Source organism: Parasteatoda tepidariorum, chromosome 2 (assembly GCF_982258835.1).
Source record: "Parasteatoda tepidariorum strain Cologne lab strain chromosome 2, Ptep-v5.0, whole genome shotgun sequence".
In the NCBI taxonomy this organism is placed as follows: Eukaryota; Metazoa; Arthropoda; class Arachnida; order Araneae; family Theridiidae; genus Parasteatoda; species Parasteatoda tepidariorum.
The window spans coordinates 100545882-100573625 of record NC_141756.1 but is presented as its reverse complement, the minus strand read 5'-3'; the positions used below and the strand labels follow the sequence as shown (position 1 = coordinate 100573625).

General features: G+C 28.3%; 2 protein-coding genes across 2 annotated transcripts in view; one reads left to right on the top strand and one right to left on the bottom strand.

The window, feature by feature from the left end:
- LOC107439782 (dopamine receptor 2) overlaps positions 1 to 27087 on the bottom strand; it is a 140275-nt gene extending 113188 nt beyond the window's left edge. The window contains exon 1 of the mRNA XM_087157878.1: positions 26851 to 27087. The gene's annotated coding sequence lies outside the window, so the exon portion shown is untranslated. The remainder of the gene's footprint in view (positions 1 to 26850) is intronic.
- Positions 8164 to 8703, top strand: LOC107439781 (uncharacterized). The gene has a single exon (XM_016052482.1). It carries the CDS (start codon positions 8164 to 8166, stop codon positions 8701 to 8703), a length of 540 nt encoding a protein of 179 aa, XP_015907968.1.
- Positions 27088 to 27744: the final 657 nt, after the last annotated feature.

Genomic DNA, 27744 nt, shown 5'->3' with positions numbered 1-27744 from the left:
ATTCGCTTCTAAAAATGTCTTACACAGAAATTGATATCGAGAAAAATACAATTGAAAAAAATCAAAACAAAAAGTGACGATCTAGCTTCCCTTTTAGGATAAAAAGCATTTTCCAGCATCTACGGCCGTAAAACTTGTGTCTGTATCAGCGATGCGCAAATAAACCAGAACCTTAAGAGGAAGAAGCACTTAGCAAACAAGAGACAACCAAGAAAAGGCAAATCTCTGATATCACTTGCAAGTAAGTAAATGGGAATTGAGTGCGTCCTTCCTTCATACGACGGCAGATAACAGTCAATTTCATGCTTTGATAGATGTAAAAATATTTCCCCCATGAAATCATGATAGCACATATAAATATGTTTACTTTGTCATTCATAGAATATTTATTCATTCATTGAGAAACAATTAGTTTACAATAGAGTGTTTAATAAGGGGAAAAAAAGGTGTGTTTATTGTTTAGATAGAAGTAATAGTAGTCAATTTTTTGTTTAGATAGCAGTAAAAATATTTCCCCCATGAAATCATAATAGCACAAATATATTTACTTTGTCATTCACAGAATATTTATTTATTCATTGAGAAACAATTAGTTTACTACAGAGTGTTTAATAAGTGAAAAAAAGGTGTTTTTATTGTTTAGATAGAAGTAATGGTAATCAATTTTTTGTTTAGATAGAAGTAAAAATATTTCCCCCATGAAATCATAATAGCACATATAAATATGTTCTCCTTGTCATTTGTAGAATATTTATTTATTTATTGAGAAACAATTAGTTTACAATAGAGTATTTAATAAGGGAAAAAAAAGGTGTGTTTATTGTTTAGATAGAAGTAATAGTAGTCAATTTTTTGTTTAGATAGCAGTAAAAATATTTCCCCCATGAAATCCTAATAGCACAAATATATTTACTTTGTCATTCACAGAATATTTATTTATTCATTGAGAAATAATTAGTTTACTACAGAGTGTCTAATAAGGGGGAAAAAAGGTGTGTTTATTGTTTAGATAGAAGTAATAATAGTCAATTCTTTGTTGAGTTAGCAGTAAAAATATTTTCGCCATGAAATCATAATAGCACATATAAATATGTTCCTCTTGTCATTTATAGAATATTTATTTATTTATTGAGAAACAATTAGTTTACAACAAAGTGTTTAATAAGTGAAAAAAAGATATGCTTATTGTTTAGATAGAAGTAATAGTAGTCATTTTTGTTTTGTTTATATAGAAGTAAAAATATTTTCCCCATGTAATCATAATATCACAAATATGTTTACTTTTTCATTTATAGAACATTTATTTATTCATTGAGAAACAATTAGTTTACAAAGAGTGTTTAATAAGTTTAAAAAGGATATTCCCAATGCTCCATTTGATGAAAAGTCATTCTTTACTAAACACATTTAAATACGTAGGTGTTATGAAGCATCGCAAATAAAAAAATATATTTTCTATTATATGTTTAAAAAAATATATTCTTTACTTTTTTTTGATAAAAATACAATCTACAAAATAAAAATTATATTCTACAGAAAATATTTTGAGCTAAAAAAATAATAAATGTGCATAAATACAGCACTTGAAATCAATGATTTATTTTATTCTGATATAAATTAATCGATCATAGTAGAATATGGATTAACTAAAAAGACCAAAACTTTTCCTTCAGTTTTAACAGCTAATATATTTTTGAGACAAATCATCAATTTTTTAAACGAATGAGAAAAAGATGATACATGGAGCTGCTTTAAGGGGGTACTATATTAAAGAGTTGAAAACATATTCATAAATGATTATAGCTGTCTTCTTTTCTTAGATAAAAAATGGGAGGGCATGGAAATTTAAATTAGAGGTAAAAGATTTATAACACCGATTAAAAACTTAACGATATAAAAAACCGCTACAACGATTTCGATACACTATTACAACAATTAAGTAAGGTTCATACAAATTAAAGTTTAGCATTATTTTAAGAAAGATTTGATGTGTGGTTGTCGTAATGCATCTTAAATTCTTTTATTTTTTCTTACACAGTGCTATCCTAAATGTAGTTTTTTTCTTTTTCAATCATATGTGATTACTTTAAATAGGGCGATAACCTTAACAGTAGCTAATGCTACTGATGTTATATTGTTATATGACACTAAATGTTTACTACAAATGCATATAATTTCTATTAAAATAAAATAGACATTATATGATATATGACACTATGATTCTATCGAAATTTACGACACCAGAGTATTATTGCAAACAATAAATAGGGAAAAGGGTAAAAAGTTTGGACAACCGATGGGTAGGCTGAAATAAAAATCAGAAAATAGTTAAACATCAGAAAAACTAGTTACTTTAACTATGGATAAATAAATTTAAAGTATTTATCTGTTTATTTTCTTTTTGTTAAAATAATTGTGCGGTGAACGTTACATTTTTGGACACGCATTAAAACACTAAATTAAATATTTTACTTCTATAACTCATTTACACGAAAACTTATCTATTATCAAGTAACTGTACTTTTAAATTTCATACTCATACTTTTATCTATGAACAAACATTTAAAAATACAATTTTTACTAGAACACGCATAAGTATATTTATTTGTTGCAGACAAAGCTCAAATATCGATTCAGTAGGAAGAACTGGAATTCTGAATATAAATAAAAACCACAAAAGTGATTCACAGACATCGGATGGAGAATTCCTTCGAAATGAAAGTAGTTGTTGCCGAGGTATCTTCAAGGAACAATCGTTTGCGCTTTTTATTTCCGTCAGTTCTTTAAAAGCAGTAAATTGTTTTGTTTCTTCGCAAAGATTTCTTATAGGATTGGATGAATTTAGTACTAAAAGAGGTGATTGGAAACGTGCTTTCGTTGTTTTCACTTGCAGGGAATACACAATGAAAAGACGAGATAAATCTAGAAATATAAAACTTTTTTTTGTTTATAGCATAAATAAGCCATAAAAAATGCTTAAAAAGAATATTAGATATATCAACAAGGGCTTGGAAGTAAAAAAACAATATATCACTTTTTTAGTGTCATGTGAAGCTTATATTATTAACAGAAACAAATACAATTTGTGCAAGAACAATTTTGTTGACAATAAAAACCAGAACAAAAATTTATGCAACAAGAACAAAGAATTAGAATGAGCAGATAATTTTAAACAATCCACTAAAAATTCAAGTAAAGCGAAATAAATTTTGCTTTAATTTTAGAAATAGTATCTCTTTCCTCAATATTAGAATAACCATTTCGAAAATAAAGGGTCTACTTGAGTCTTGAATGTGCAGTCCTTAAAGAGATTTCGTTTTTTTTTAAAAAAGAAAGAAAGAAAAAAGAGAAGTACTTCACTCTTTTAATCGTTCAAATTGAAAAAGAAATTTTCCTTCTCAAGACGAAATCATTTTTTCAACCCTCAGATGTGTAAAATACCAATAGTGGGCTTCAAGCTCTTAACCAAGACAGTACTTTTAGGGAAAAATTAGAACAATTTTAATTTTACTCTCTCTTTAAAAAGTAGCATTATATTTAATAATGCATTTTAAGACTCGGTCATCACTTGTTAGCACTAGTCCCATGTCATAAAGACAAAAAAGAATATATATATATATATATATATATATATATATATATATATATATATATATATATATATATATATATATATATATATATATATATATATATATATATATATATATATAAATAATAATGGAATAAAATAATATATATATATATTAAAACAAAACTCCTCTAGTTACACTCAATTTGCGCTTTTGTTTTCATATTTTGCAATCTGGCAATCTTGTTACGAAAATATTTTTTAAATCATTCTTGAAAAATTTCCCGTTCATGTAAGTACATTTGAATTCGCTACTCGCTTTATAGATTTTGTTTTATTCTGTTTTTTCTTTTTATTTTATTTTATTTTCTGTTTTTACGTGTTATTTTTACTTATTGTGTTCTATTTTATTTGTTTAAATTTTTGTAAAAAAATTTTTTGAGTGCTCCTCACATTATTGTATTAATATATTTTGCTTTGGCTAAATTGATGCAATATCAGAAAGCACTCTTTTTTGCGGATATAATCGTGCGGGCTGATGAAAAGATTATATCTGTTATTTTCCGGATTTCTTAAAAAAAATTTATCCTCTTCTTTTCCTTCCCCCCAGTTGTTTTTTTTTTTTATTATTATTTTTCTTTCCCCCCCCCCCTTTTTCTTCACATGTCTGCAATTTTCCTTTGTTTTATCTTCATTTTGAACATATATATATATATATATATATATATATATATATATATATATATGTGTGTGTGTGTGTGTGTGTGTTACCGTTAAAGTATATAATGCAGTTTTTTCATAGAATACCTAGTTATTCCATGAAGTAACTGATCGTGTTCGTTAAAGTGTGTAATATGTTATTATTTTGACACTTTAACTAGTTATTCCATGAAATAACTAGGTATTCTATAAATTAACTAATGAGAGACAGTTAAAGTGTAAAATACACAATTTATCTGAAATGAAATAACTAGGTATTCTATAAATAAACTAATGATAGACAATTAAAATGAAAAAGAAGCAATTTATGTAATTTATGCAGCGTATAAATGGTATTTATGGAAACGTACCACAAAACCATTTGTTACAATAAGGATTACTAAAATGACACTTGGAATTACAAAGAACATTATTTCTAAAACAAAAACATTTTTTGTTGACACATTGGGTTTTACACGAACATTTTTTAAATCCCTGACCAGTACGAGATATATGATATAGATTATTTTTCACTTTAACGGGCAGCAGATCGTTATTCTATGAAATAACTAGTTAAACCATGAAATACAAGAGAGTTTTACACTCTAACGGACACGATCAGTTATTTCATGGAATAACTATAGGTATTCTATAAAATAACGGATTTCATACTTTAAAGGTAACATATATATATATATTCTTTCGTTTACTTTCGCATATCAATTGATTAGAATTGTAATGCAATACGTTAAAAATAAATACAAATAGGAAGTATATAAAAAAATCTCCTGAATAAAAACCCATTGCATGCGTGTTTAAAACTAAAAGTATTGCATGTAAACTCGTGCAAAGCATGTAATTATTAAAAAACTACAGAACGTCTAAAAATTTGATTTAATTATTACAATATAGTAATATAATACCTGATATAATAAATATTCTATATATATATAATATATACACTACCGGTCAAAAGTTTGCTAAAATTTTTAAATCTGCAAAGAAAAGTCCTAAATTCAAATGTTCATAGAACTGCGAAAAATCATTCAAATGGCATGAAAATTTGATATGTTCTGAAGTGAACCCTCTACTGTTAGTTACATATGATCAAATTGCAATACTTTGTTTTTTGCGAACTGAATCCAGCTTTTCATCACGGATTGTTTTTATGGTGAAAAAAGTTGTTAAGTTTGAACACTTGCCAAACTTGCAAAAAATATTTTTTGTACTTTCTGTTAATAGAAAATAGTTATTTGAACAGTTCTATGTAAGCCCTCAAAATTTCAAATCGATTCGATTTTTTTTGACGAAGTTATAGAATTTTGAAAAACATGTGTACTTCTCTCGATTTTTGAGCATTCCACATATGCAGTCTTCTGGTCTATACATCTTCTATCAAAGAACTTTTTAATTTTTATGTTTCTATATTTTCAAATAATTAATATTTATCATAAAACAAATACTCTTATTCATTATTGTAATTATTATTGTTTATATTTATTGTTTATATTTATTGCTTACCTGTATTAGTTTTGATGTGATATTTTTACTTTATATTAAATTAAATTAAAAAGTTATAACAATAATTACACAAATAATTCTAAAAAAATAATAACAATAGTATAAAAAATTTGCATTTTTATTAAACTATTTTATTTACAACAGGTCAAATATTTAACATATTCTTATTCGTATTTTGTAATTAAATAAATTAACATTTAAATCTTAGATTCCTCGAACCATCCACCTTTTGCTTTTATTATAGCCTTACATATGCATAGCATTCGTTCCAATAAACCATTAATCACTTCAAGTGATATAGAGTTCCATTCCTGTTGTAAAATGCCCCATAACTGACTTCGATTCAAATATCAGAGCATCGTTTGCAAGAACAAACAAATTTTAGATGAAATGTGACATCTATGAGATATTGTTTTAATTATATTCATAATAAGTTCCTTGTAGTAACAATAATTACAATAATAAATAAGAATATTTGTTTTATAATCAATATTAATTATTTGAAAATATAGAAAACATTAAAATTAAAAAGTTCTTTGATAGAAGATGTATAGACCAAAGGACCGCAAATGTGGAATGCTTAAAAATCGAGAAAAGTACACATGTTTTTCAAAATTCTATAACTTCGTCAAAAAAAATCAAATCCATTTGAAATTTTGAGGACTTACATAGAACTGTTCAAATAACTATTTTCTATGAACAGAAAGTACAAAAAATTTTTTTTGCAAGTTTGGCAAGCGTTCAAACTTAACAACTTTTTTCACCATAGAAACAACTCATGATGAAAAGGTGGATTTAGTTCGCAAAAAACAAAGTATTGCAATTTGATCATATGTAACTAACTGTAAAGAGTTCACATTAGAACATATCAAATTTTCATGCCATTTGAATGATTTTTCGCAGTTCTATGAACATTTGAATTTAGAACTTTTTTTTGTAGATTTCAAAATTTTCGCAAACTTTTGACCGGTAGTGTAGTCTAATTTATCCAATCGTCGAATTTGTATTTTGTATCGTATAATTTAACACAATTGTTGCACGAACGTAAACAAGTGAAAACCGGTTTCAGTACCGTTAAAACAATAAAGCTGCAAGTATATACTGACAATTAGGATTTTACATAGAATCTAAAGGTGCGTCTTATAATTTGGCCCGGGACTGTATTTGTAAGTAGAGTATCTCAAAGTTGAAGGGAGGTTAAAAAAATTTCGAGATAGCGAGTTTTCGAGATAACAAGTTCAGAACTAAATATGTTCTTAAAAGTTGAAAAATATATTCTAAGATATTACTCTAAAAACATGAAACATAAAAATAACTTCTGATAAATATATATTTACATACATATGATAGTTGACTATAAGTCTAAATACAGTAATGATAATTTTATTTTTAAAAGTAAGACAAAAATAATTATGCATTAAGTAGAAAATAATTAATTGTTTACAGTAAACTTGCTTTGCGATTTTTCTGAAAATATTCATTTTCTATTTCGAAAAATATGCTACATAACCGAGAAGAAACTTTTTGACATAAGAATTCAAATTAACATTAGGATTATGTGTAATGCCACTGTGAAAAATATTTTTTTGACATAACAAGGCTTCCGAGATATTGAAGTTCCAGATGCAGAAAGTATGCTGTATTAAAAAAGAATACTTCCAAATTAGTTAACGCATGATACAAAATAAAGTTAAGCGTCCAAATTTCTTCGGAAAAAATAGATATATTCTAAATAATCGATATATTCAAAATAATCGATATATTCAATATAATCGATATATTCAAAATAATACATAGATTCAAAATAATACATAGATTCAAAATAATAGATAGATTCAAAATGATAGATAGATTTAAAATAATTATCAATAAGTTTTTTTGGCACATTTATAAAAAATATCCGCACTAACCCCCTCCACATTTAAATGGAATGATCGATTGAAAATTGATTTAAAAATTCAAAATTATAAAATTATTAGAAAAAGTTCTTAACCTTCGAGATATTTTTCAAAACCAAGCCCTGCGTTTGATTACGGGGGCTGTGAAGACTACTCCTGTACTAGTGCTGTACGGACAACAGACCTTTCAAGTTGATTATACGGGAAAGAGCCCTCCTCCCCTGGGAGAGAATAATTAGAACTCTTGGGTGTCTGTCTTAGTGGAACCAGTCCGCGAGAGAAACTTGAAAACACGAAAGGGATTTCTGCAGGGAGTTACTGATATTATATCTAAGTTAGATTTGAATTTTGAGATTGAACATTTCTTACCTCCCATCAACTCCTTTGCTGACTGGGGATTTTCTATCCGCCATCACGGATGTCTCAAGGGCGGAGACTAGCGATATAGTTTTGAGAGATCTCACATTCGAAACAATGGAATCCTTCTACCCCGAGGAAGAATGGTTGAGAATATATACTGACGGTTCTAAAATGAGTGATTGTGTTTACTGTGAACTTTTCTGCCTGTATACTCTCATCGGCATTTATAGATCGGCTTTCGATGGCGAGATTGCGGCCATTTACCAGGCCCTGTCACAACTTCGGCCGCTTTTAGACTCCTTCTCAAAAGTTGTAATATTATCTGACTCAAAGGCTGCACTTGAAGCAATACTTGCTCCAAGTCGCTCTCGAACTTTGACCATCGATAATTGCTCAAATCTTCTCAAGTGGTTTGCCAGTAATAATAAGATAGTGGTTCTCCAGTGGATTACGGCCCACTGTGGAAATCAGCGAAACGAGGCTGCCGATCTCTTGGCAAAAAAGGGAGCCTCTGTCCTACAGAGATCTAATTCCAGACTCCCTTTCTATAATATCGAAAGTCTCGTAAAGAACATCTTCAGGGCCTCTTTTCACGAGCAACTCAAAAATCGTAATTCCAATATACCAGATTCTCAATGTCCCTCAGTGGCCTAGGATGATATCGGTCGCCATGTTTCGTCTGATAGCTGGCCACGATTGCCTGAAAAAACATCTATGTCGCATCAACGTGGTTCATGATCCCTTTTGTACATTGTGTGACCTCCACGAGGTAATGGACTTGTCTCATCTGTCTAGGTGCTCTGCTCTCGCTCAAAAATCTATCTGGGAGCGCTACTGGAACGCTCTCTCTTATTTACAGATTTATTGTTATCTTTATGATGTTCAATTGTCTTTTAATGTGCCATTGGAAATTTTAAAAAATTATTAGCAAATAGAGTATTTTCGATTTGTTAAAAAAAACAACTTTTTCTTTCCCTTTAATACGAAATTAAAACATTTTTTTTTTATGTAAAAAAGAAGAAAAATATCTATACAAGTTCTTAAGCAACTGTGTAAATCGTGAGCATATGAAGAATTCACCAGTCAAAATATTTCTAAAATGTAGAGTATCTATGATTTTATATATAAATCAGTTTATGATTTTATAGATAATTATATATTTTACTTATAAATTTTAATTTTGCAGTTGTAAGCTGATAAACCGAATTAAAACCGAGTATCTATGATTATATATGTATATTTTACTTATAAATTGTGATTAATTTCTTTTTGTTTTTTTGCTATTGTGAGCTGATAAACCGTATTAAAACCGAGTATCTATAATTATATATGTAAAACGGTTTATGATTTTACATATAATTATATATTTTATTTATAAATTTTAATTAATTTTTCTGTTTTTTGCTATTGTAAGCGAATAAACCGAATTAAAACCGAGTATCCATAATTATATATGTAAAACGGTTTATGATTTTATATATAATTATATATTTTATTTATAAATTTTAATTAATTTTTCTGTTTTTTGCTATTGTAAACGAATAAACCGAATTAAAACTGAGTATCTATGATTATATATGTATACGGGTTTATGATTATATATATAATTATATATTTTATTTATAAATTTTAATTTTTTTCTTCGTTTTTTGCTACTGTAAGCTGATAAACCGAATTCAAACCGAGTATCTATAATTATATAAGTAAAACAGTGTATGATTTTATATATAATTATATATTTTAATTATAAATATTAATTAATTTTTCTGTTTTTTGCTATTGTAAGCGAATAAACCGAATTAAAACCGAGCATCTATCTATGATTATATATGTAAAACGGTTTATGATTATATATATAATTATATATTTTATTTATAAATTTTAATTATTTTTTTTCGTTTTTTGCTATTGTAAGCTGATAAACCGAATTAAAACCGAGTATCTATGATTATATATGTAAAGCGGTTTATGATTATATATTTTATTTATAAATTTCAATTAAATTTGCGTTTTTTGCTATTATAAACAGATGAACCGAATTATTTTAGATGGGTGGAGGTTAAAAATATGGTTACATGTAAGTTATTTAATTGCCTCAAAAATACTCTATTACAGTGATTTCCAAAAGATGCATCATAGGGTAACCAGAATATTAAAAAAAATTATCAGCAATAATTTCTAATTATCCAATAATTAATTCAGTTTATATGTGACAAAAAAATAAAGTAATAAACAGGGGTCATTTCGCTAGAATGAATAATGCGAGTGATTCCAAAAACTTAGAAGATCATATCCGTTGTACGAACATTCCAAGTGTCTTTAAAAATGACGGGAATTCCAAAACTGACGAGAAAATTGAAAAGGAAAATATTCACAGTAAATTCACCAGTTTATTTTCAATTCCCTCCCTTCACATCTTATGGGTGTAGCTCAATATGCGCTTTTAGAAATTTTGGCAACATGGCAATTCCATGATATTTTATTGGCTTGATACAATTAATTCAATCTTTTCTAAAATTAAGCCGGGATAGTCTGGTTGGTAGGGCACTGGCCCATGTCCAAGAGGTCCTGGGCTCGATCCCCGTCGGCCGGTGTGGTAAACGGTGACTGATACACGGTAAATCTGTCGAGTCTCAAAGTCCTCCATGTTCCCATAACAAATCATACCACTGGGGCTACTGATCCAGGAGTTTCCTTGTCTTCTGGATTGGTTCAAAATTACAAGGCTACGGAGTTGAACATTAACAAATCCAAAATTAGGTCACCTGTTCAACGACGATTACAAGATAAAATATTTTCTGAACAGTGTCCTGTGGTAGATATGGGCGTTCGCCTTCCAATGAGGTGAACCGGGTTCGAATCCTACCGATGGCTTGTCGATTCGGACTTGGCTCACACTGACCACAGTGCTTATAATACACTCAGTGGCAGACGGATCATGGGTTAGAATCCCTTTGCCGTCAGGCTAACTGTGGGATGTTTTCGTCGTTTTCTTCTCCATATAACTCAAATACGGGTTAGTTCCATCAAAAATTCCTACACGATAGCAAATTTCTCCCAATGCTTGATGCAGGAGTTCCCTTGTCTTCTGGATTGGGTTCAAAATTACAAGGCTACGGAGTTGAACATTAACAAACCCAAAATTAGGTCGCCTGTTCAACGACGGTTACAAGATAAAATATATTTTGAACATAATTACTATTTATTTATTTATTTATTTTCAAAAAAAATATCGATTATTAAAAAAAGAAAAAAACAAAGATGAATGTGTGGCTATCACAGTGGTTAATGAGCTTAACGAGCAAGAAAATCAATGTGACTCTTTTTTATGAGAAAAGAAATATCTCTGTTTCATGTTCTTAACTTAACTTAACCCTAATCTTAACTTTCTCAAATTTTTCTTCGGAGGAAACAATTGAAGAAAGTCTTTGTCTAAAAGCAAAGAGATTGTGCGGGGGAAGCACTTTTTCCCTCCTAATTGCAACATCGATACCGTTATCAACTTTTCTCAACACTTTTTGATGAGCTTCTTTATCGAACTCATCACAACGGTTTTCGCACGATAAGGAAAAAATTTAATGCCGTTTTTAACCTTTTTAGGAGAATCTAATCGAAGAAAGAAATTATAGCTTTTAAATTCCCTTTGAAAGTCAGATACAAAATTCATGATCTAGTCATTTTTTTAAAATCCATACAAATACGAATGAATTCAATATAAGAGATTTTTTTCTTAAAATTACTTTTTAACAACTTTTCGAGTTGCCACAAAGGGAATCAAAATCTTATTTGCTTTTATCAAATTAGGAGCTTGTTGATGCATAAGAATAGGGCCCATAATAAGGTTTCATATTATGGTGCAAACGAATCCGTCTCAAACGTGGTACACTTTTAAAAGATTCAACGAAACACTTTCCCAATATTCTGGTTTAAAGTTGATTTGATTTTTCAGAATCATTATTTACTTCAGGTATAATGAGCCAAAATAATTATTGAACCACTATTAAATTTTTTTTTGTAAAATTTTATGCTGAATTGTAACTAGCACAACCAAGACATTGACTAAGTGTTTGACGAGTGCAGATCGAAATGCGATGTGCACTCCTTTAACAAGAGCAAAAGCTTTTTGCATTTTAATGAAATATATTTCTAAGGCTATATTTTACATGACAATTTGACTGAGCCATGATGGATTAGGGGATAGAGCGTTATCCTTCCAAAGAGGTGAATCAGGTTCGAATCCCCGGCGATGGCTGGTTGATACGAATTCCGCATCAGGCTTGCACCGACCACAGTGCTGACGTAAAATATCGTCAGTGGTAGACGGATCATGGGTTAGAGTCCCCTTGCCGCCAAGCTACACGTAATTATTAAAAAACTACAGTGCGTCTACTAATTCGGTCTAATTAATATAATATCTAAAATAAATACCTCATATAATAAATATTCGATACTTATGGATTACATCGTCTAATTTATCCAAACGTTGAATTTATATTATATATCGTCGAATATAACCCATTGTTACACAAACGTACACAAGTGCAAACCGGTTTCAGCCGTGTAAAAACTATAAAGCTGTATAGTATGACCTGATAATTAAGATTTTACATAGATTCGTATAGTGCGTTCAATAATTTGGCCAGGGACTGTAGTTACTTTAAGAATGGATAAATAAATTTAAAGTGTTCATCTGTTTAACCGTGGGAGGTTTTTATGGTTTTCCTCTCCGTGTAACGCAAATACGGTTTAGTTCCATCAAAAAGTCCTCCACGAAGGCAAATTTCTCCCTATACTTTATTCAGGAGTTCCCGTGTCTTCTGGATTGGGTTCAAAATGACAAGGTTACGGAGTTGAACATTAGTAGTCGTAAGCCTGAAAAATTGAGTCGGCTGTTCAACGACGGTTATAAAATAAAAAGTTTTAAAATATAATATAAAAAGATAATTCGGCTAACTCAAATGAATATACATTTCGTTATTTTAGATTAAGATTAATTCATAGCTTGTGTTTGATTTTTTCCCCGTATTTTACATTAAGGTATTCCCATAGCAGGAATGATGGAAATTGGCCCAGAGTTATCTAGTCATGAAAATATGAAAAAGTTTCATATTTTGGATGATTTATCTAGGGATTCTAAAAGAGAATTGATTACAAAAATATTTTTACTTTAATTGAAATGCTGTCATTCAAATAGGAAAATGTAGAGATCTGGATTTATTCAAAAGAAAAAAAAAAAAAAATATCGCCATTTAGACTATAGGGAAATTTCGGGATTTTTCTAATTGAGTATATTTTCAAGAATTTTTAACCATTAACTTATTTATTTATTAGGTTTTTGAATATGCATGGCTCCTAGTGAAAGAATGAATATAGCCGAAGTAAAATATAGCATTTTAATAGTGAGAGGAGCACCAAGAAAATTGAAACGAAACTAAAACATATTAAGCAAAAATTAGAAGCAATGGTCTGTCCAGACATTTAGTGAAAGGTCCTGTTTTTGTAAAATTGTGAAAAAACTATTCATAATTTGTGAATATAAAATAAACGTTAAGTCACATTCTTATAACAAGGGTCCTGCTTTTGTGAATTTGCGCAAATAGGGTCCTGTTATTGCAAAAATTGCTAAAAACCTTTTCAAGGAATTTTTAAATTTTAAATAGAAACAAGATTCTGCTCAACAATTGCTGCTACTAAATTAAGAGATGTAACATACAAATATTTGGTATTTAGCCTACACTGCTCAACACAGAATACTCATTTCGGACGAATAATGGAAACAAAATCACTCATATTTTTCATAACTTCAATTGACATATTTTAAATAACACTACTCAGTTATGTATCACTTTTAATGTGTTACCCATTAAGCAAACTTAAAAAATTTTTAAATTTATAATATTTTATTTAAAAAATTACCAGTAATTAATTTTTATTTATATAATATTCCATTAATTAATTTTATGAATAAATATAAATTGATCAATTATTTATTCACAAAAAAAATATGATATAATATTAATAAGAATGAGCACACGATGTTTGTAAAAGTAGAAATTTTTCTTGTAATACTACATTTGGAATTTAAACTTAGGGAAGCTTAGTTTGTCTCGAACTGTCTTTCTTCCATTCCCCGGGAAGGGTTTATTCGATTAACAAAACAATAATGAAGATAAACAAATTTGTGAAGGGTCCGATTAAAAGATAAATTATTTTGCGAAGGGTCAATTTTTATGAAAAGATATTTTGGGAAGGGTCCGTTAACGGGCCCAAATTTCTTCTAAACAGACGACTGAGAAAATAAAATTTATCAAGCAAAAAATAGAAAATAAAAATTACAAAAAAAATTAGAATAAAACTCAAAATGTAACATATAAAGGAAGTAGTGATGACAAATGTCTATATGTCTATAGACTTTGTAAATGTAAATGTCTATACACTTTGTTGATGTAAATGTCTATACACTTTACATCTACATCTTTACATAAAGGGAGAAAAGAGAAAGATATCATGTACTTGCAATCAACTTGCAAATGTGATTCAAAATATTTTCGTAACATTTTTGCCAGATCACAAAATATGAAAATAAAAGTGTAAATGTAAGATAGTGGGATGTATTTTATGGCGTGTTCTTACTGAAGTAAAGAACCGTATATGATTTGTCAGTTACTTTGGAATGGACCAAAACTGGATGTGAGCAAGGTAATTATATCATACTGGATAATTCAAAGTACATAATTAATAGAAGGTCGATTTGCAATTATAACGTTTTAATTTCGATGAAGTTTAAAGAATGTTACTGGAAAAAAAAATTTATTAAATAGATTTAGAATTAAATTCTTTATTAGAAGATTTTTTGCCACGGATTTGCAAAGGGTAAAAATATAAATTTAGTTAACAATGAAATTTTTAATAATTCATCATTAATTATAACATACAATCAACTCAGTAATTTTGTATAGAATTTAATTACACAAGCTGGATAGCCATTGTTTTTTTTATGAAGTTTTGGAAGAGTTTGACTATTTGTTTTTTCGATAAATAAACATAACTACAGATTCTTTTAATTATATTCATTCAATTAAAAGTAGAATTTAAATAAATGCGTTTCGAAACATTAGAATTGCATGCAATTAGCTTATATATTAAATTTAAAATCATTCCTTTTATCATAAACAATGCAGATATTTCTGAAAAAACTGAAATTAATATTATCGTCATGATTATGAAGTGAGATTAATTCTTCGGGAAAATTATTATTTAACAAAAAATTTTATAGTTTTGAAAATTAAAGCTAATTAAATAATCAATAAATCAATAAGATTATACTTTTTTTTCTTCATAAAAATGTAGAAATAAGTTAGCTAGAATTGATGAAAAATTAAATCCTTGTGGCATTCATCTATTTGAACAAAAATACGTTTTCCGCTGTAAATATAATTATTAAAAAGACAAACATTAAATAGAACTTCCCAATAAACGAAATCGCACTTAAAGATATTTCTATAATCCAAATTAATTACTCAAAAAAACATCTCTTAATTAAGAAAAGGGAATTGAAGAAATCTTGAAAATCTAAACGTATCGACTGTTATTTCCTGTTCATATAATTTTGAAGAAGATGAAGTTTTCAATCAAGTAAAATGTTCCTATTTTCCTCTTAAATATTAACTTTTGAGCGAAGAACATTGATGAATTCAAAGTAATCACAGGGGTTGATGGGCGAAGTGAGGAGGCACGCTGAGTCTCATAGCAATATTAAAAACATAAATAAAGTTTCATGTTGGCTGATCTTTCTTTCTAAAACAATGTGAGTGAAATCTTCTTTTTTTCATTACAATGCATTTTAATATTACACAAATTAAGTATTCGTAATCATTCCAAACATTATAACTTACTTTTTGGACCAACGAGAGTACATTGTAGTGAAAAATATGTTTAAAATGTTTTTTTTTTTTAAATGTAATCTTTAAATTTATATTTCAGAAATATATATAGGAATTTCACCTTACTGTTGCATTTTTATCAGAGTAATTAGTCTGAAATTATAGTACAATTTTTCAATTTGTTCGACTAGTTAATACTCTTGACAAACTTATAGTTTATATCTTATCATTTGACATTTTACAATGTTTGAATCACTTTCAAAACTTATCTCCAAAAAGTTCCACGAGGTAATTAGCTAAACTTTTTGTTGTTGTTTTCTTTGATGTTTCTTCTTTCGAAAAAAACCTGCCCCTTTTTGCCCGCATTGCAAAGGTGGACTAAATATACCGAAAAACAAAAAGTATGTTTTTTTCTTCATGTTTTCGCTTTATTTTGTAATTAATTCGCGTTATTTTGTAATATTACTTCAGAAATATAATTTGCTCCTCATTTTTAATATAAAATTACGAAAATTATTATATTTTCATTGCTATATTTATTTAAATGTACTATTATTTTATTTTTATTTTTGCTCGCCATATTTCAGCCGCCATTTTGTTTTGCTTTTGGAATTTTTAGTGTATTTCAAAATTTCAACTATGAATTCAATTTACCTGCACATAAAAACCCCCAAACTTTGAAGCAAATTTTATCGAAATACTAATTTTGGCCACGAAACCTTGGATGCTGGCCCACTGTGCAATGCAATGAGATTATTTATTATTTCAGACGCTGATTTGGTTACTCAAAATAATAAGAAATATCAGTTGAACCTTTGTTTGTTAGAACCGATCCTGTTTGCTTTTAGGGAAACAAAATAATTCATTTAAATTTCGAACCAGCCTCTACGCATCATAATGCACGTGAAAATTTCAACAAATTTACATAATCAAAAGAAACATGGAACTAATTCTAGTGAGAGAAAAATATAATTTTCCTTATAAATAACAACTTGAAAAAAAAATCATAAGAAATATTTAGCATTTTCCTAAAAAATACTTCAAAAGACGAATTTTAAAAGGAAAAGAAATTGAAAGTAAAATGAGAAATTGCTTTTTTAGTTGATACATCAAAAAAGGAGCAAATGAGGAATTTAATTCGATTGGCAGAACCTATGGAATTTCTGTGACAAATTGAATTATACTTTTATTCACTCTCTGAAAACAGCGAGTCATATAAGAGAAAAATTTTAAAGTCAATTCCTGCTTAGGTCAAGCAAGAAAAAACTTATTTTACTTACTTTTTATTAAATAATTAAAAGTTCTTCTCTCGTGTGAAACTAAAATTAAATGAATTAAATTTAAGGAATGAATTAATATTTGAAAAAAATCTACATCAAGTGTTATCTACTACAAGTTTAAAAAAAATGTATTAGAACTTGAGTGAATGAATAAAAAGTATTTTATTAAGGATTGAAAATTTGAACAAGATATAGGGAGAGTGTGAACTAAAAGTAGGAACTAGTGGGCTGCGCCCCCTGCTCATTAACGCTCGCTAACCCCCGAAAATTGCTACGCAATCTTATATGGTTTGCTTTGCAAACAAAGCTCGCTTCGCTCGCTACCATACATGGCAACGTTACTTTTAAAAAGTAACGAGTAAAAGTACAAGTATTTTTAAAAAAAGTAACGAGTAAAAAGTTCTTATTTTAAGAAGTAACGAGTAAAAAGTACAAGTACTAAACAAAAAAAGTAACGATTTAAAAGTACATTTCTAGGAAATCAAAAATTCAAAGTAACCTGAAATTTTATTGAACAATATTCTTATGTACTTTAATGTTTTTGTAAAATTGTTGTTATTTATTTAATTATTTTTAATTTTGAAAGTTATGGACATTAATTTATTTTCAAATTCGGAAGAATATTATAATATAATTTTATAATATAATCGTATAATGTAATTTTAAAATCAAATATGATTTTAATATCTAACTTTTTATGGATTTGCACGAAAAAGAAATTTTATCTATTGATTTTTATTTTTAGTTTATTATTTTTATTTATTAAAATTACCATTAATTTAAAATTGTTTTACTCTGTAGAAACGCGTTTTAAAAGCACAAACATAAACAAAGCAAACACGGGGTTTCAGATAGCTTTGTGATCTTTGAGCTAGTAAACAATAATTGAATGTGCATGATAAGTTGAAACCGAATGTATTTAAACACGAAGTTAGCTGTGAATGCATATATATTGCACATTAATTTTATAAATTAAAAAAACATAAGCAGTTTTTTTAAATTTAAATCTTTTTTTTTTTTTTTTTTTTTTTTTTTTTTTTTTAAAGAAAGCTTACCGTGTTTTAGAAAAACGTAACGATTTCATTCGACAGTTCCGTTACAAATACTTGTACTTTTTCCCTAAACAAGTAACGAAAGTACAAGTAAAAGTACTAAATTTAAAAAGTAACGAAGTACAAGTAAAAGTACGTACTTTTTACTTGTACCGGCGATACAAGTAACGAAAGTAAAAGTACTGCCATATATGCTCGCTACTAACTTAGGTGCATTGCAAATGCACAAAATTCTAAGAATTCAAAACAATCATTCAAATCCATATAACAACTTTAAAAAAAAAAAAAAATACATCTTTTTAGTAAATACTAAGTCATTAAAATAAATTTGAATTTAAATAAATGACATGTAATTCGTTAAACCTATTAGAAATGCGCTACAGTATAAAATCTTAAGAAAAATTTCTAAAACTGATATCTCTTTAAAAAGGTTAAAATTTTGGCTATAATTAAGTCTAATGAAAATTGAAATAAGTGAATTTCAATGGAAAAACCTGCATAAACAAATAAATTCTAGTAAAGCAAATAAATTCGTGATATAAATCAAAAATCGTCAAATAAATTCGTGAAAAAAAAAACGCTTTCGACAAAATACTAAAATAGAGATCTATCGACAAAGACTACTCACTTTTGCCTTCCTTATGCTCTCGCTGGTTATTTCAGTTTCCGTTTTTAAAAGCGCTATATGTTGAGCCATCTCAGCTAGATTTGGCATGTGACATTTTTAGCGGCAATCATGGGTCGATTTTCTAGCGTTGCCATTCGGGGAGTTGTAATGAGGCTTTTTTTTCGTCGCCGTGTAAGAGAAATATATATATAGATTTTTTAAAAAAAGGTGCGTGGTATCAGATAACTATAAAAGTATAAATTTGGTCACGTGGACCACACGCGCTGCCACGTAATGTTCTTTATTGAATTTCTCTGACACAGCGAATATAAAATAATTAAATATTTAAATGTGCGCAAATAAGCTACTTTTTTTAATCAAATAGAGCTATAAGTTAGAAATGATCACTGTTATTTTTAAAATATATACGAGATTGTCGGGCGCTCTTGGAGAAGCTGAAGATCGGTGGTCGACACTATAATGGATCCCAGGACATTGCGATAGTTACGGCGATGAACAAGCTGATATGTTGGCAAAAAAAGGCACAAAAATAATCCAACAACCAAATTCCAATAGATCATTTCATTCCACGAAACTCTACATCAAAAAATTAGTGTGGAAAAATTGGAAAGTGTCCCTTTCTTCCCGTATATCCTTGAAAAGTTGGGGGAACATTTTAGACCGGGGCATTTCAGACAAACCATGTGAAAAGGCTGTGGCAGAATTTAGACTTGCGGTAGGACATGACTGCCTTGCGCACCACCTCCACCGCATTACGAGTTCGAATTTACTCACTCTGTAGGAAATTCGAAGTAATGGATAGGAAGCACTAGATGGAATGTTCGGCTGTGCACGGAGACTCCGAAGTGAACAGATATTGGAGCGCTAGGTATCTGCTAATGAGTCACTGACTTTTTTCTCTTATCTATGCTTGTTCTTGTTAAGAGTTTGTCAATCTTTGCTATTTTATTTTATTTTATAACCGTCGTTGAACAGCCGACCCAATTTCATGGGTTTATGACTACTTACGTTCAACTCCGTAGCCTTGTAATTTTGAACCAATCCAGAAGACAAGGAAACTCCTGGATCAGTACCCCCAGAGGTATTGATTTGTTGTGGGAATATGGAGGACTTTGAGACTCGACAGATTTAACGTGCATCAGTCACCATTTACTACACGGGGAGTCTTCGGCCGGCGAGGATCGAACCCACGATCTCTTGGATATGGGCCCAGCGCCCTACCGACCAGGCTATCCCGGCCCAATCTTTGCTATTGGAAATTTAAAAAAATAAATAAATACAATTTTAAAATATGTGAAAAACTGAATCGCTTATAGTAAAATTGAAAACAATGACTAACGCCTAACTAATCAGAAAATTCCATTTCGTTTTTAGCTCATCCCTATTTAATGAATGAATTAATACTTGAAAAGACTGTATGAACATCACGTGTCATCCTCTACAAGTTCAAAAAAAATTTATTTGAACTTGACTGGATGAATAAAAAAATATTTTACGAACGATTGAAAATTTGAACAAGATGTAGGGAGAGTGTGAACTAATAGTTGGAACTGAAAAAGGAGCAATAAGGAATTTAATTCAATCGGCAGAGCCTATTCGGTGACATATTGAAATAGATTTAGTCACTCTCTGAAAACAATAATAAACCAGTGTCATTATATGACAAAAAACACGATATCATTTTATGCGATGCCATGATGACTATAGTACCAGGATAACTTGAGGAAAGAAAACTTGCTCTTACATTACAAGTGACTAAGCAATCAATTTCACATCGATCACTATAAACTGCTAATTTTCGATAGAAAACGTCGGAAACTTATTTGTACTCATATAATTCGTCACAACTTTCTAAAAAATCATTTTATTATTATTTTTTTTTCCTTAACTGCTGCTCTAAAGGAAAAAGAAAAATTTTTTTAAGGATATTAAACAATTCCGTCTACAATTGAAATTTCAAACGCGGAATGACCCCTGGAATCAAAGCTGAATAGTTACAAGGCAAATTATTTCGAATAAATTAACGTCTCCGTTCGATTCGAAATTTTTTGAAAATGCATTTTTTATTCATCTATCCGAAATTTTTATATATTATTATAAAATATTTTAGGGTATACTACGGAGCATATTTCAATAGAGTTTATTTTTTTGCATTCTTCATTTACTTTTAAATTTTTTGTTTACAATTGCTGAAGTTTAGGATTTAATGCATATTATAGTCAGGGGTCTGTTTAGAAGAAATTTGAGTCCGTTAACGGACCTTTCACAAAATAACTTTTCATAAAAACGGACCCTTCACAAAATAATTTATCTTTTAATCGGACCCTTCAAAAATTTTTTTATCTTCATTATTGTTTTGCTAATCGAATAAACCCTTCCCGAGGGGGGGGGGCAGAAAGACGGTTCGAAACGAACCAAGTTTCCATAAGTTTTAATTCCAAATGTAGTATTCTAAGAAAATATTTCTTTATTTACAACTATCGCGTGCACGTTCCTATTTGAAATTAAATGATAATTTTTTTTGTTAATAAATAATTGATCAATTAATATTTATTCATAAAATTAATTAATAGAATATTATGTAAATAAAAATTAATTTCTGTCAATTTTTGAAATTAAAATATTATAAACTTAAGAATTGTTTAAATTTACTTAATGCGTAACACATTAAAAGTGATACGTAACTAAGTTGTAATATTTAAAATAAGTCAATTGAAATTATTAAAAATGTGAGTGATTTTGTTTCCATTATTTGTCCGAAATGAATATTCTGTGTTGAGCAGTATAGATTAAATACCAAATACTTGCATGTTGCATATCTAATTTAGTAGCAGCAATTGTTGAGCAGAATCTTGTATCTATTTACAATTTAAAAACTTCTTGAAAAGGTTTTTAGCAATTTTTGCAACAACAGGACACTGTTTGCTCAAATTCACAAAAGCAGGACCCTGGTTGAAAGAATGTGACTTAAAGCTTATTTCCTATTCACAAATTATGAGTAGTTTTTTCTCAATTTTACAAAAACAGAACCTTTCACAAAATGTCTGTACGGACCCTTGTTAGTATGACATGGTAAACGGGGTTTTCTTTCGCTTTTCCTCACCCTTCCGGCTGCTCTCAACAAAATAAAGGAACCAGTTTAAATAAATTAATTAATTTGATTGTTTCTAACTGTTTTAAGCAATAAAATGTTTTGTGCCAACAGATTTCAGTTCTGTGGGTTTAATGAAATCATTAACACTGTTTAATTGAGCATCAATGAAATATTAACGTTCTCGTCTCCTTACGGCAAAATATAAGAAAATTTCTATTTATAATTTCTATTTTCTATTTATAATTTCCATTTATATTATTTATATTTCTAATTTCTATTTATAATTTCTATTATAATTTTCTATTTATAATTTCCGGAAAGATTTAAAAAAAAATATGCTAAAACTATCTTCTGAACAAATAAATTACAGATCTAAAGACCAGCAGTGGACTGATCGTTAAGACACTGTTCCTAGCAGATCACCGAAGTCAAGCATCACTGGCCGCGGTCAGTGTGCGGTGGGTGACCACTTGGATTAATCTGCGTAGGGACCGAGGGTGTGCGGTATTGGTCCTCGTTAAACTGTTCTACCGTAAAGTGTTCGACTTCGTGTGCAGGCTGTCGGGTTACCGAAGCGGGGGTGCCATCCCCTCTGCAGAGGATCAAAATTGTGATGGCGCGTCTTTGGATCATCCTCAGGGATGTTTCCCAGACGGTCGCCAATATTCCATTGTGCAGCTCTCGAACGACATAAATGAACTACAATAACAGCATTTCTAAAATAAGTTGTAGTCCAAAAATGTATTAATATATCTTATTTTAGTATTAAAAAAAAACCGAAGGTTAGAAAAAGAAAAAAATTTTTTGCGATGAACATTCTAACGACAGCAAGGTTTTGGAATCTTTTTGCGATTTTATATTTTTAGTGTTTGCTTTTTAACAAAATAAGGCATATTGAGCATTTTTTTTTTTTTGATATAACAATATTTTGTGCATTGTAATAAAGTTGATTAATATTATTAACAACTTTGTTTAAAAGGACAAATTTCTTGAAGTTAACTGGAGAGAATTAGTTTAAACGTCAAAATAAAATAGTAATACTAGAATTTTTCGTCCTTTTAAAAATCAAAACAACCTATTGCATTTTTTGCGTTACACATATGAGCATTTACTTTTCATTATACGAATAAATAAGAAACAATAAAAAACAGTGAATAATTCAACTTCACTTTTCGAAGAAAAAAAATAGTATGCTAAGTAAATGTCGAGTAATTTTAAAGAAGATTTTTTTTTAAATTTCTAACAAGCTTAGTTATTCAAAATTCTATGTTTTATTCCACTAAGATTTTATTAATAACAATTCAGAAACGAATGTTTAATTTAGAGAAAAACTTCAATTACTAAAAAATAGATTACTATATTATTTAAAAAAATAATCGACGTGATAGCGTTAAGAATAAAATTTTGGAAAATGAAAAAATATAATTAAATAGTTGATAAAATAGTCATGTGAAACACACGTGGTCTGGTAATTAAACAATTTATTTCAAGATTAAGACGTTTAATACGAAAATGAGAAATTTTAAGATGTTTGAAATCGTTGGCTATATGTATTTGGCTACTCTATTCTCTTTGTAGTAACATGAAATATCAAAACACGAATTCATATAATCATCGTTATTACTACAATTTTATTCAAGATTTAACGGTACTTTTTATAAAATTTTTACTTTTGTTTACGTTGTAATTGTTTAATTATGATAAAATATATATTAAAGAAATTGATAAATATAATATTCCGAATCAATACAAACGAATGTATATTTCTGAAATTGTATCAATTTTTCAATGAACCAACATAAATAAAATTCAAAAAGAGCAGATGTATAACCACATTCTATCAGAAACATGCTCGCATAAAATTCGTAATTCGTTTAATAAAATGTTTTTTATTCAATAAAATGCCATATTCAAACCTCTTTATTAAATTACGAATAAATTTTCAGACGAGTTAAAAAGGAATAGGGTAAACCAACCAGTGAAGGAACACGACCCAGTGAAGGAACATTTCATATATATTGATTAAAATTTGAAAGTTTTTCTTTAGATTGATAGGTAACAACAGCATACTGCCAAACAATAGGAAGTCATCTAGCAATGTTTTGGATTACCTGGTCAGATAGACTTTTCTGGAAAATTTTTTAAATTTGTTATTATCTCTGTAACACCTTGTTTCTTTGAAAAAATTATAAGGTGAGTGTTTGTATTTATATGTTTGAAGTGGAATTAATTGCATGTAATAGTTTTATTTTTTTCACTGTGAAATTAGAAATTCAAAATATAGTTATTGAAGTTACGTTTTATTTTTTTAAAGCATCATAGCATAGTAATGAGATAAGGGATTTTTTATTCACTGGATCACCAAACGATGAGAAACCAGCGAAGGAACAAGTGTTCCTTTTCTGGGTTTTTTCTAAGTTAATGAAAATGAATGAAAAACTTTAATTTTCTTGCACCTTTAGGAATGTTTTGCATCAAAAGTATGTTAAAAATACAAAAAACAACTTCTAACCAGTGAGGGAACAGGCATGTTCCTTTACTGGGCATAGATTTCCCAGTGAATGAACAGGATGTGTTAATATGTTGACACTTTACTTTTCAATTCACGATTACAAAAAAAGTTACCATTTTCCAAGTAGTATTTGTATGTTATAATTTCAAGAATAGGCTTGTTTTTAGATATTTGCATGGCATATAAATTTATAAAGAGCATTTAAAAATAACCAAAATTAAGTGTTCCTTTACTGGGAAATTTTGTGTTTCTTCACTGGTAAGAGCTGTTCCTTCACTTGGTCTTCTTACTACTTGTTATCTGAACCTCCAAAACTTAAAAACAATATTATGCAAGTTCTCTAAATTTTTTTTACATAATTTGCAATTAGTAGCAAATATGTTGACACCGTCATTTAACTAAAATTGCGAATTTTGAAATTAATATGCTTTTTTAGAAGGCAAGTAAAGCTTAAGTGTTCCTTCACTGGTTAGTTTACCCTATACTATTTCATAATTTTAAAAAAAAGATTAACGTTCGGCTATTAGTGGAAAAAATATGAATGAAATTTTACATCATTCAAAAGTCAGGTTCATCGTAAGTTAATCACATTTAAATATTAATCGCCGCGTTTCAATATTTCTACATAGTCACCAAATTACTTTTTTTTTAAAAATAATTATTTTTGATTTTTCTCGGCTTTTACTAAATAAAAACAGTTGAAACTTTAGAATAGAAAAATATGTAGAGTTATATGATATAAAAAATTTTTGGCACATAATTCCAAGTTTTTCATCCACAATTAAATCAAATTATAAAAAATAAATAACTATTAAAAAATATAGTTCGCAGGAAATTATCTTTGGGTAAATGGGTTTCATGAGAGGGAGAATTTTTTTTTTGAAATTGCTCAATTAGTTTTAAAAATGACTAAAAATGCAAAAAGTGAAATTAATATTAAGGGGACCAAACTTTCATCCGGTCTCCTGTCTAAACTATTTGGCTAACCCTTTTATATTGAAGGTCAAAAATCCAAATATGTAAAAAAAAATAAAAAATTGTTTATCCCGAGAAAGTACGCTTTGTGTCTAATTTTGTAGCAGCTTAATTAATAATTAGAAATAAATAATTAGCATATTTGAGTTCGCCCCATGAAACCATTAAGATTGACACTTAGTACGTGAAAATTCAATCATTAGAACGAAAGTTATTTAATTTTCTTTTTTGCGCACTGTAAAAAAAAGAAAGAAAAAAACTTCCACGAATAATTTTTGGGAAAATCCTCTATTGCCTTAACAACCTTGTTTGCCAGTATATGTGAAAAGATTTTATTTCACTATAATTTACGTTAATGTTATTATTTAGCAGTCTGCACTAGCATCAATAAGTTTTTATAAAATAAAAATGACTTTTTTTTCTTCCTTTAATTAATGCAAATTTTAATATAAATATTATTTAACGCAATATATTTTAATAACGCAATTAGAAATATTTTAAAGGAATGGAATGAATCGAACATTAATGAATGAATTAATAATAAATAAATTTTTATATAAAAAAAGCCATTCATTTTAACATAATGGGTCAATTAATGTAATAATATTCTTATTAACGTAGTGCCTTTTAAATAAAATTATATACATTAAAAATATTTTTAATGAATTTCAAATGCTTTATTTTTTCGTTAAAACGCTTTTTCCGTACAAAAATATTTTAAAAATTAATTATTTAAAACATTTTATGCAAAAAATAGTAAATAATTTTAAATTAGTTAATTTAAATAATTTTAATTAATTAATTTAAAAAATAAAATTGAATTAATTTTTATTATTTAAAAAAATATTTTATTTAAAAATCAATACAAAAATGTGTACGTTATAAAATTGTGTAGACGGAAAAAATTAACTAAAAAAATTAACTGAAAAAGATATATTCGACCGCATATTTAAAGGCTGCTTTCAGTAATTAAAATGATTTTTATGACTTTTGTCGCATGAAATAATATTTGTTTTCTTCAAGTTTTAATTTTAAAAAAAATGACTTTCTTAAAGAAAAAGTTTAGTATTGTGTCACACATAAGTGTTGCATTTAAACAATTTTCATGCTTCTATTTAACTCCTGTAAAAATTCAGAATCATGTGAATAAAAGAAAAAAAAGATGATTCTTCTACGGATTAACACGAGTGAGAGACGCAAGTTGTATAAAAGGTGCAAATCATAAAAGATATTAATATAACATTAAAAAATAATAGCAGTAAAAAAAATAATAATAAATATCAATACTATTTTGAACTTCAAAATTCAAATGAATCTGAAACAATGAAATAAAAGCAACCATAATCTTTACGATATAAATTAAAAACAACTCCTTACCTCATTATTTTAGATGAAAATTCCGAATGAAAGTTCTTTAAAGCATTTCCATACCATTCAACAACTCTTGTAAAAATAAATTTTCTAACTTACGTAATCCCACATCAAAGTTTTAAAAACAAATACTGTCTCAATTTACAGCAAAAATGTTCTAAAAATAAAATACCTTTTCTTTTTTCCCCGCTTCGAACAAGCGTCGGGAAAATTGCTGCTCTTTTCTGCCTGCTCTCTGAAGCCTAACTGAGAAGAGAAATCATCAATAAATCGGAGACCTCACTTTTCCCCCGTCATTCTTATTTTTCCCTCTTACTTTTTCCCTTTACTCTCACAGATTCCTCAAAGGAATTTGAATCAATGCCCCCTTTTTTTTCTTTTTCTGAGACAATGTCGAGATATGGTTTATTATTTAATTACTTTAAAAAATGCAATTCCTAAAATAACATTTCGACATTTTTTTTTCGTTTTATAGATTTTTTTTCAAGTTCTAAAGCATGGGTGTTTCCCGAAGTGGGAGCTAATGCCCCCACTCCCCCCCCCCTCAGTGAGAGCTGAAAACTTTAAGGGTTATTAGGGATTTCTAAAGGACTCGCTAAAGAAATTTTTATTTAATAGTGAACACATTTTAAAATAGATATTTTTATCTTTTGTTTTCTATTGTAAAGAGAACAAAAATTGTATATTTAACTCCGTCTGTTATTAAATCAGTTAATGGCGTCGAAACTTACTGAGTGAAGCATTTTTAACGATTTTTACAATAAAAACAGTTTCACTTTTTAAATTTTTTTTTTCAAAAGAGTTTTAGCGCTAGAAAGTTAGAGGCGAAATTTTTTTTTCGATTTTCAAATTGCAAATTATTCATTTTGAGTCTTAGTCAAAATCTATTGAGTTTTTTGG